The sequence below is a fragment of the Dendrobates tinctorius genome, unplaced genomic scaffold (genome assembly GCF_039654945.1).
Source record: "Dendrobates tinctorius isolate UK_male_01 unplaced genomic scaffold, ASM3965494v1 ptg000251l, whole genome shotgun sequence".
Taxonomy (NCBI): Eukaryota; Metazoa; Chordata; class Amphibia; order Anura; family Dendrobatidae; genus Dendrobates; species Dendrobates tinctorius.
Genome location: NW_027361918.1, coordinates 134,381 through 146,548, shown reverse-complemented (window position 1 = coordinate 146,548; position 12,168 = coordinate 134,381). Strand labels below are relative to the sequence as shown.

General features: G+C 48.4%; 1 protein-coding gene across 1 annotated transcript in view; it reads left to right on the top strand.

Annotated features, from left to right (window-relative positions):
• LOC141065429 (uncharacterized) overlaps positions 1-12,168 on the top strand; it is a 112,233-nt gene that overhangs the window by 74,419 nt on the left and 25,646 nt on the right. Inside the window, exon 5 of the mRNA XM_073557926.1 lies at positions 5,426-5,517. Within this exon, the coding sequence (XP_073414027.1) occupies positions 5,426-5,517 (92 nt within the window). The remainder of the gene's footprint in view (positions 1-5,425; positions 5,518-12,168) is intronic.

Sequence of the window (12,168 nt, the reverse complement as noted above, 5' to 3'; positions counted from 1 at the left end):
CCCGGCGCCGCGTCTCTTACGGGCTGAGCGCGCGCCTCCAATATGGCCGCCACCCTGTGCAGGCCCCGCCGGCCGCCCGGACCTCTGCAGCCGCGGGCTCTCAAAAATCCAGCCCCGCTCTCCCGCGGGGGTCCAGGTGCGCCCCCAAGTCCGGAGGGGTCAGAGGACAGGCAAACACGCTGCACGGGTAAGGGTCTGCCGGTCGGATGTATACAGGATGGCTGGAGCTCCCGAGAAACACGTCCTCATTCGCTGCTACATAGCCACGCCCCCCTTGACTTGATATTATTGACAGATTAAATCTATTGCAATTTTCGATTTGTAATACTGAAGAAGATTGAAAAAGTGGATTGTGACTGAAGAGAACGCTGATTAAAGAGAAGTATGATCAGGCAAAGTGAGTAAAGTAGTTTCTCAATGTTCATTGCTACTTCAGGGGAAATTGAACGCATTTCAGATACATGGGATCACAGACATCATGTAAGTACTTGGGCCGAGGAGAGGTGGAGAAATAGGTTGAATCGGAAGCTGAGAGACTGAATAAATTTCTTTGTATACAGATGAGTGGATGAAGACGATATCAGGTAATGTGCATATAAAAGAGCATATGAAAAATCAAGATCTGTCTTAAGAGAAATAAGCCCTCAGGACGGAACTGACACCTCAAGCGAGGGTTTCGGCACATTGCTACGAGAAAGGAGAAAAGAAAACCGCAAGAACAAGGGAATAAAGAAGACAAACTAAGAAAGCTCCTCTAATGCTTTCTCCTAAACCTTACCGACATGCGAGCGACATGTGAAGAAGAAATTCGAAGTGCACCTGAAGAAACAGAGGAATGGAGATATGTGACCCAGAGAAGCAGGAGGATCAGGAGGCAGTCAGCGCCCAAACTGCTCAGAAACCAGTACCAGGCTCTTACACAGGAGAACAATGAAGAAATACATCAGGCTAAGACTTTGCCCACAAACACCAACCTTGTACGCCTTCAGAGTCCTCCTGGATGGAGAAAGAAAAATGTTATGAAGAAGAAACAGAGTGGTGGTCATGGGGGATTCCCTGTTGAGAGGAACAGAGGCCGCTATCTGCAGGCCGGATATAACCTCGAGAAATGTGCTGTCTTCCAGGTGCAAAAATTAAAGATGTGTCTGACAGGATATCAGGACTCTTCAGACCTACAGATGACTACCCATTCCTGCTACTACATGTGGGGACAAATGACACCGCAAGAAACGAGCTGGAAACCATCTGCAGAGAGTTTGAAAACTTAGGTAAGAAAGTGAAAGAACTGGGAGCGCAGGTGGTCTTCTCTTCCATCCTCCCAGTGGATGGCCATGGAACAAGGAGGTGGAATAAGATTCTGCAAGTGAACAACTGGCTACGTTGATGGTGCTGTCAGCAAGGATTTGGATTTCTGGATCACGGAGTGAATTACCTATACGATGGACTACTTGCTAGAGATAGGGTGCACCTTCCGAGGACTGGAAAACCTGTATTTGGAAGTCGCCTTGCTACACTCATCAGGAGAGCTTTAAACTAGAACAATGTGGGAAGGGAAGCAAAAGACCAGAAAAAGCCATACACCTGACAAATGCTATTGAGAACTTTGCTATTAGAAGTGGAAAGGAAGAACAAAGACAAAAGAATCTAATAAAAATATTGGAGAAAGAGAAACCAATCACAAACTAAAATGTTTCTATACTAATGCACAAAGCATGGGCAACAAACAAGGAGAACTGGATCTAACACAGGAAAATAAATATGATGTCATTGGAATCACTGAAACTTGGTGGGACAATACACATGATTGGAATACAAGGCTAGAAGGATACAACTTATTTGCAAGAAACAGACTTGATAAACGAGGAGGAGGTGTCGCATTTTATGTTAGAAATGCGTATATCTGCACAGAGATCCAAGCTTCAGAGACTGGGAGTTCTGTGGAAACTGTTTGGGTAAGAATACAAGGATAGAACAATGGAAAGAACACCATTGTATGCATTTACTACAGACCGCCTGTGCAAGCTGAAGATATGGATGAACTCTTTATGCATCAAATGGCCAAGTTCTCCAAAAATATGACATAATGGTCATGGGATATTTCAACTATCCTGACATTTGTTGGGAATCTCAGGCAAAACTATCAGGTCAAGGAAATTCTTATTCCTCTCTTGCTGACAACTTTATCTTCCAAAAGGTAGGGGAGAAAACAAGGGGAACTGCTACCTTGGATCTAATCCTCATAAACAGGGAGGAAATGGTTGAAGAAGTAAAAGTGACTGGGACCCTAGGAGGAAGCGACCATGCTATTTTAGAATTTTGGGTAACTAGCGGAGGAAGACCTGTGAAGACTCAGACGTCAAGGTTAGATTTCAGAAAGGCAGATTTTAAGGGACTCAGAAAAAGAATTGGAGGGATCCAATGGCTGGATATCCTTAAGGACAAAAATGTCCAGGAAGGATGGGAAATCTTGAAAAATATAATTCTCAAAGCACAATCGATAACAATTCCGAAAAGAAGGAAGAATAGGAAGCATTTAAGGAAACCCGGATGGATGAACACAGAACTTAAGCACATGCTAAAAAGGAAGAAAGAAATGTTTATAAAATGGAAAGAGGGAGGCATATCTAAAGAAGAATATAATGCTGTCTGCAGAACCTGCAGGGCACAAATCAGATTATCTAAAGCTGACAATGAATTAACGCTTGCAAGAGACGTCAAAAAAAATAAAAAAGGATTTGGGGGATATGTCAAAACAAAAGTCAAAGATGCTATAGGATTTTTACAGGATGAAAATGATGAAATGGTAAGACAGGATGTTGACAAGGCTGAAATTTTAATTTCCTATTTTGCATCTGTTCTCTCTCAGAAAGGAAATGTAACATCAACTGATCGTCACTGTTCAATTAAGGGAGTAGAAGATTCCAGGATATCTATAAACAGAAAGATATTGAGGAAACAGTTAACCTAATTGAATTCAAGTCTCCAGGTGCAGATGAATTACACCCCAGAGTACTGAAGGAGATAGCAGAAGAAATTTTTGAACCACTCTCCATAATCTTTGAAAATTCTTGGAGAACAGGAGAAGTCCCAGAAGACTGGAGCAGAGCAAATGTTCCTATCTTCAAAGAGGGGAAGAAAATGGACCCACGGAACTATAGGCCAGTGAGTCTGATTTCTATACCAGGAAAGATCTTTGAACAAATTATTAAACAACATGTATGTCAGTACTTGGATAAGAATGAAGTGATTAAACAGAGTCAGCATGGGTTTGTAACTGATAAGTCATGTGAGACTAACTTAATTTCCTTCTATGACAGAATCACTGACTGGGTGGCTCAGGGAAATGCTGTAGATATAGTATATCTTGACTTCAGCAAAGCATTTGACAAAGTATCTCACACAATCCTCATTGAAAAAATGACTAAGTATGGAATGGACAAGGCAACTGTTAGGTGGATTCATAACTGGCTTAGTGATCGGACCCAAATGGTGGTCGTAAATGGCTGCACATCCAGTTGGAAGAATGTCTCAAGTGGGGTACCACAGAGCTCTGTCCTGGGCCCTGTATTGTTTAACATCTTTATCAATGATTTAGATGAAGGAATTGAGGTTAAAATGATTAAATTTGCTGATGACACAAAGCTAGGAGGGATAGCTAATACTAGAGAAGAGAGAGAGAGGATTCAAAAAGATTTAAATAAACTGGAGCAGTGAGCAGCAACTAACAGAATGGTTTTTAACAGGGACAAATGCAAAGTGCTACATCTGGGCAATAAAAATGAAAAAAAACATATACAGAATGGGAGGAATAGGGCTAAGCAACAGCACATGTGAAAAAGACGGGTATACTAATAGATCACAGACTGAATGAGTCAACAGTGTGATGCAGCAGCAAAAAAGGCAAATGCAATTCTAGGATGTATTAACAGAAGCATACAGTCTAGATCACGTGAAGTCATTATTTCCCTCTACTCCTCTTTGGTCAGACCTCATCTGGAATACTGTGTCCAGTTTTGGGCACATTTTAAAAAAGACATCAACAAACTCTAGCAAGTTCAGAAAAGAGTGACCAGAATGGTGACCGGTCTGCAAACCCTGTCTTATGAGGAAAGGTTGCAGGATTTGGGAATGTCTACAAATATCTAAAGGGCTGTCACATTGTAGAAGGATCATCTTTATTCTCATTTGCACAAGGAAAGACTAGAAGCAATGGGATGAAACTGAATGAGAGGAGACACAGATTAGATATTCGAAAACACTTCTCAACAGTTAGGATGATCAATGAGTGGAACAGGCGGCCACGAGAGGTGGTGAGTTCTTCTTCAATAGAAGTCTTCAAACAGAGGCTGGACAGAAATCTGTCTGGGATGATTTAGTGAATCCTGCTTTGAGCAGGGGATTGGACCAGATGGCCCTGGAGCTCCCTTCCAACTCTTACCATTCCATGATTTTATGATTCCAGTGGTGATAGGAGCACATGGAGCAGGGACCCCTAAGTTGGAAGAATGGCTACAACAGATCCCAGGAGCAAAATCTGAGCTCTCTGTCCAGAAAAGCGCAATGTGCAGAACCTTCAAATTCGCAGGTCTCTGGTAGGGGACCCAAGAATGAGAAAGGACAATAAAAACCACCCCATTAGGGGTGAGAAGGAACGTTTTTTTTTTTTTTTATATTGCTATTTAAAGGTACAAGCTGTTTTGTTACACTGTATTACTTTTGTACCAAGTAATGATGTCATCTCAGTTGTAAGGACTATTGCCTTTTTTACATACAGTGCTCAGGATAAATGAGTCCACCCCACTGCAGATTTCTCATAAAACCTTCAGTTCCCTTTATTTGTTAACCTGGTGTCCAGCAGACAGGTGATTATAAGTCCATGAAGGAACCTGCTCCTAAATCCCATGCACGAAAAATCCACCTAAAATGTGCCAGGGCCCGTGCTGAAATGTATGAAGACTACTGGAACTCTGTACTCTGGAGTGATGAGGCCAAGGTAAAGGTTATTGCATCTGCTGGTTTCTAAATTGTTTGTCATTATTAAGGTGAAGAATACAAAGAAAAATGCATGGAACAGTGAGACCTGGTGGTGGCCGTGTCCTTTGTGGGGCTGCATGTCATTGATGGGATCATGAATTCAAAGACGTGCTGCTCTACAATGAGAGAGAAGATGCCACCATTGCTTTTACAAAATGACAATGATACAAGATACACATATATCACATTTCTGAAGATGAACGGGGTGACAGTGATTAGTGGTCATGTGTCTCCTGATCCAACAATCGGACACCTATTTGGATAGATGTACGAAGGTCGTCGTGTACTCGGTCACCATCTGGTATATAGATGTACAAGGGTCATGTTATCACTGAGTCTGGTATGTAGATATACAGGTGTCCTGTAATCAGTCACTGTGTGTCTCCTACAGATGGATCCAGGAGGAAAAATTCCCCAGAGAGATGTGCAGCTCTTCTGCATACCCAAGACTGCCCAGAGGACAATGTCCCAGAGAATTTTCAGGTAGATTATGCTATTGTCTCCCTCACTGTGGGTGAAATGCACTTTCTTCTATGCCTTTCAACTCCAAATAAATAAGATATGTTCTATGAGTGCTCAGAAAATCATTACAGCACAGCCTTGTATGGTGTACCCGGGATTTCTTGTTAAGCCCTGTATGGTGTACCCGGGATTTCTTGTTTAGCCTTGTATGGTGTACCCGGGATTTCTTGTTTAGCCTTGTATGGTGTACCCGGGATTTCTTGCTTAGCCTTGTATGGTGTACCCGGGATTTCTTGTTTAGCCTTGTATGGTGTACCCGGGATTGCTTGTTTAGCCTTGTATGGTGTACCCGGGATTGCTTGTTTAGCCTTGTATGGTGTACCCGGGATTGCTTGTTTAGCCTTGTATGGTGTACCCGGGATTGCTTGTTTAGCCTTGTATGGTGTACCCGGGATTTCTTGTTTTGCCTTGTTTGGTGTACCCGGGATTTCTTGTTTTGCCTTGTTTCGTGTACTTGTTTAGCCTTGTATGGTGTACTCGGGATTTCTTGTTTAGCCTTGTATGGTGTACCCAGGATTTCTTGTTAGCACGTGTAGGTGCCACAGACAAAGGATAAGCTCCCTCTGGGCTATGAACCAATAGGAACTGTATTGGTGTGAATAGAAATGTGAAATATGAAAGTTCCATGCCCATCAGTGTTACTTGATCATTATGACACAGGAGTTACAACACATTCCGGATATCACTTACTCAAAATTGATTCTTTCTCCTTCGTCTCATTGGGGGACACAGGTACTGTGGGTGTATGCTACTGCCGCCTGGAGGCTGAAACTAAGTGGAAAAAAAGAGGTTAACTCCTCCGCCGTATACACCCTCGCCCCGATTGCGGGCGGAAACCAGTTTTTTTGCTTAGTATCTGTTGGAGGCACAAGTCCGTCTGTCTCAAGACTGATTTTTTTTTTTTTTTCCCCATGAAGATAAGACAGGGGCGACGGACCCTATTGAAAGGGTCCGATCTCCCCAAACCAACAACGGGCGAGCACGTGTGAGTGTCCCTCCACGTATCCTCTCTCGCAACGGGGATTTTTTTCCGGATGTTCCATTTTTTCACAATGAAGATGAGATAGGGGCGACAGATCTTATGAAAGGGTCCGATCTCCCCAAACCAGCAACGGGCAAGCACGTGCGAGTGTCCCTCCACATATCCTCTCCCGCCACGTGGGATATTGTTAGACCACGGAGGTGAGATACAGGCGACGGACCCTATGGAAGGGGTCCGATCTCCCCAAAACAACAATGGGCGAGCACGTGTGAGTGTCCCTCCACGTATCCTCTCCCGCACCGTGGGACATGATGCCGGACTTAGCCCTGTCCACCCTTTGGTATTGAAGCCCTAGGCTGCACAGAGGCACAAGCGTAGTCCGTGCGGCCCCCGCTGCCCCACCAATGCTAAGGACTGCGGGGGGCAAGGTGGTGAACGGTCCCACTCCTCACCCTTGCAAGGGGTTAGATGGAGCTAGGGTGCCTGCACCGTCCTTATCGAATAGGGCCCCCCTCTACCTGAGGAACGGAGGTGGATGGCCAGGGAGGGCTCCTGTAGCGTCCGGGGATCCGGTTGCGGCGTGATTTTGGAGGTCCGGCGGTTCCGCCCCCCCCCCCAGGGTGGATGGGGGAATAAACCGAGGCCGCGGCTTCAGTCCCCGGCATCGCGTCACGGTGGCCCCGCCCCCCGTGGCCAGGGCGGACGCCGGAGGAAATTTAGGCCCCGAACTAGGCCGCAAAGAGAAGACCGCCCCCAGGATCCTTCTTTTTCTTCCGGGGGCCAGCCTGCAGTACTGGCGCGCAGATTAAAGTGACACCTCGCACGCTGATGACACAGGACTGAGGTAAGTGCTGCCCCTCAGCCTCACGGAGAGGCCACGCTATCAAGAACAAAGAGTGCCCTCCCCCGGCGGTTTTTGTCAGCACGGAGACCTGACAGGTACAACATGTCAGGAAAATCTAAGACACATATTTTCCTATACGCTGCATGCATCTCCTGTCAGTCGGCTTTTCCACGGGCGCAGACCAAGCGGGTATGCGAAGCCTGCGAGTCCGAACGCGCTCAGGATCCCTCCCCTGCGACCTAGCTCAATGTACCAAGTCCTCCGGAATGGGCGTTATCACTGTCACAATCTATGGCGTCACTTACGAGAGCAATCGAGTCCCTTCGGGCCCCAGATAGGGGCAGGGACAGTGGCTCTCCTGCCTTAGAGGGGTCCTCTACCTCACAGGAGCCTCCGGCCTGTAGGGGCCGCTCTCACTCCAGGCAGGCGCATGGGAAACGAACTCACGGCGTCTCCAGGTCCATCCGGTGCCTCGGCATCCGTGAGCTCTGCTTCTCGCTCCCCGTCGCCAGCATTCGATAGCGAGCAAGGCTCGGACTACGACTCGGATATAACCCTTGACCTAGATACGCCAGGTGGTCAGGAAACAGTTGACAGTCTCATAGAAGCCGTCAACCAATCTGGGGATTGAGGATGATTCCACTCTGGCTGCGGGCCATAAGGTGTCATTTAAGAGTGTCAAGCGTCCCCATAGGGTATTTTGCTCTCATCCTGAATTTGAGGACATAGTGCAAAGGCACAGAGAACGGCCGGACAGGCAGTTCTCGGGTCAGAGGGACCTCGAGGCGAAGTACCCTTTTCCCCCGGATCTCTGTAAAAAGTGGACGGAATCCCCAACGGTGGATCCACCGTTGTCGTGCTTGGCTACAAAAACTCTACTATCTGTGCCTAGTGGTTCTTCTATTAAGGATCCCACTGATCGTCTCATCGAGAACTTGGCACACTCAGTGTTTGAGGCATCAGGATCAGCGCTCTCTCCCTCTTTCGCAGCAACATGGGTGGCCAAGGCCATGATTTCTTGGTCAGAAACTTTGAATAGAGCCTTGCAGGACCTAGACCTACCAGCGGAAGTATCAGAAATCCCAAATCAGATAGCCATGGTGGGGGACTACTTGATTAATGCATCTTTAGATGCGGCCAACTGCACGGCACTTGCAGCAGCAAATGCAGTCTCCATTAGGAGAGCGCTATGGTTAAGGACATGGCGGGCTGATTCAGCCTCAAAAAAGTCCTTGACAACGTTACCATACCAGTGTGGCCGCCTGTTCGGAGAGAGGTTAGATCAGCTCATCTCCGACTCCACAGGAGGCAAGAGCGGCTTTCTTCCTCAACAAAAGGCCAAATCGCTGTTTCGTCACCAGTTTCAGGCACGTTTTCGGGCCTTTCGCAACCCCGGGTGGACGACAGCGGCTAATTCTGCCGCATCAGGGCGTCTCAATCACAATAGGGACCGACAGGTCTCATATAGAGCCAACCCATTGGGGAGGATGCGTACTAACCAGGCCAGGTCGAGAGGATCCAGGTCCCAAAGATCTTCAGCCAAATGACTCGGGGCATTTGTCAGGCGGCACCAGCAGGGTAGGCGGCCGCCTACTCCGGTTTCACCACGCCTGGCTCAATTTTGCACACGACACATGGGTGAGAGAGCTGGTGTCCACAGGGTACAAGATAGAATTTGTCAGGTGCCCCCCAAGATGATTTTTTTCTTTCCCGTCTTTCCAAAGTGGATACCCGGGCAAAGGCTCTACTAGAAGCCATCGATTAGCTCAGCCACAACGGAGTTATCATCCCAGTACCGGAAAACGAGAAGACGCAGGGCTTCTATTCCAACCTGTTTGCAGTCCCCAAAAAGGACGGGACGGTCAGGCCTGTTTTGGATCTAAAGCTCCTGAACAGATTTATCAGGATCAGACATTTCCGGATGGAATCTCTCCGTTCAGTCATATCGGCAATGGGGAAGGGAGAGTACTTGGCCTCTATCGATATCCAGGACGCCTATCTACATATCCCCATTTTCCCTCCGCATTAAAGGTTTCTACGCTTCGTCATCAACGGTCTGCATTTTCAGTTTGCAGCGTTGCCCTTCGGGCTAGCCACTGCCCCCAGAGTGTTCATAAAGGTCATGGCAGTCCCCATGGCCATCCTGCACTCCCGGGGCATAGTCGTATTCCCCTACTTAGACGACCTCTTGGTCAAGGCCCCTTCAAGGCAGGCATGCGAGGATAGTGTCAGCATTACCCTAGATACTCTTGCCCGCTTAGGGTGGTTGGTCAATGTAAAGAAGTCATCCCTTGTTCCAGCTCAGAGAATTTCCTTTTTAGGGATGACCTTCGACACTTGCCGAGGGTTGGTAAGTCTCCCTCGAGACAAGGCCCTAGCCCTACCGGCAGGGGGTGCGAGTACTGCGCCAACCAGTCCCTCACACCATCCGTTTCAGCATGAGGATTCTGGGGAAAATGGTGGCAGCGATGGAAGCGATCCCGTTCGCCCTGTTTCATCTTCGTCCCCTGCAGCACTCCCTCTTGTCAGCCTGGGACAAGAACCCATTCACGCTCGAACATCGGTGCCGGTTGTCCTCTCAGGTCAGACAGTCACTAGAGTGGTGGACAATCAGTTCCTCCCTTCTTCAGAGGAAACCCTTTCCCCCAGATCAGTGGCTGGTAGTCACAACCGACGCCAGCCTTCTCGGCTGGGGAGCGGTTTTTCGCCACCACACGACCCAGGGACGGTGGTAGCCGCAGGAGGCACGCCTCCCGATCAACTTGTTGGAGATACGGGCGATCCGGCTGACTCTGCAACGGTTTCATCACCTTCTAGCACGTCCGGATTCAGTCGGACAACACCACGGCGGTGGCTTACATAAGTCACCAGGGGGGCACCCGCAGCAGGGCAACCATGCGCGAAGTAGGGCACGTGCTTTGCTGGGCCGAGAGGAACCGCTCGATGATATCTGCAGTCCACATTCTGGGAGTAGAAAACTGGGCGGCAGACTCCTCAGCTGGCAGGGGCTTGCATCCAGGGAATGGTGACTACACCCAGAGGTTTTTCAGGAGATTTGACAATGGTGGGTAACACCGGATGTGGATCTGATGGCGTCCAGGGTGAACGCCAAGGTGTCAGTGTTCGTCGCGCGGTCCCGGGACCCGCAGGCAATCGCCATGGATGCGCTGGTTCTGCTATGGAATCAGTTTCGCCTCCCATACCTATTTCCCCCGCTGCCTCTACTTCCGAGGGTCATCAAGAAGATCAAGGCAGAAGGGGTGCCAGTGATTCTGCTGGCCCCAGACTGGCCTCGTCGGGCGTGGAACGAAGATCTAGTGCAGCTGCTCGTCGACTGCCAGAGAGCCCAGATCTACTTTCTCAAGGGCCGATCTGCCACCCGAACTCAGGGGCCATGTGTTTGACGGCTTGGCCATTGAATCCTGGATTCTGACGCAGGCAGGGTTCGGGCGCAAGGTGGTTGCTACGATGGTTAGCGACCAAAAGCCTACCTCGGCACGAGTTTACCACCACACCTGGAAGGTTTTCTTTGAATGGTGTCGGGGCAACGGTTGTTCGCCACTGAGATTCTCCATCCCTAATATCTTGGCTTTTCTCCAGTCTGGTTTACACTCAGGCTTGGCTCCCAGTTCTCTCAGGAGACAGATATCGGCTTTATCCGTCCTTTTTCAGCGCAGGATTGCTACCAACTTGCAGGTTAAGGTTTCATCCAGGGGGTTTCCCACTTGGTACCTCCCTATAAGACACCTTTGGACGCCTGGGACCTTAACCTGGTCCTAAGTGTTCTGCAGGAAGCTCCATTTGAGCCGCTACAGGATGTCTCTTTGTCATACCTTTCCTGGAAGGTGGTGTTTCTGGTAGCCATAACATCAATCAGGAGGGTCTCAGAGCTGGCAGCATTATCTTGCCGAGTCCCGTTCCTGACCTTTTACAAAGACAAGGTGGTTCTTAGACCAGCTCCTCCTTTACCAAAGGTCGTTTCCTCGTTTCATATTAATGAGGATATTGTCTTGCCCTCATTCTGTCCAGCACCGGTGCACCGTGTAGAAAAGGCTCTTCATATGTTGGACCTGGTGAGAGCTCTCGGGAGGTACGTGTCGTGGACGGCACCCTTTCGTCAGTCAGACGCGCTGTTCGTGCTACCTGAGGGTTGCAGGAAGGGACTCGCTGCCTCAAAATCGACGATAGCCAGATGGATTCGTTTGGTTATTCAGGAGTCCTACCGCGTCAGAGGCGCGCCGATTCAATCAGGGATCCAGAGCACACTCTAGTCGGGCAGTCGGCGCCTCTTGGGCGCTTCGACACCAGGCTTCGGCGGAACAGGTTTGCAAGGCAGCAACCTGGTCCAGCCTGCACACGTTTACTAAACATTACAATGTCCATACTCGGGCTTCGGCGGATGCGAGCCTTGGTAGAAGGATTCTCCAAGCAGTGGTGGCGCACCTTTAGACAAGAGGTGCACCTTTAGACAAGAGGTGCATGTAGCTTGGATCGGTGAGTCAACTTCCCACCCAGGGACTGCTTTAGGACGTCCCACAGTACCTGTGTCCCCCAATGAGACGAAGGAGAAACATGGATTTTTGTGATAACTCACCGTAAAATCCTTTTCTCCGAGACGCTCATTGGGGGACACAGCACCCACTCTGTGAGCCAAGCTGGCTTCTGTTTATTTAATTAATATGCTTTCTGTATGAAATTAGGGTGGTTATTTTCTAGACTTGTTGTTACCTGCATTAAGGTTGATGTTGTCTGATTTTTGTTTGATCTCCTACTGCTTTTGCACCAA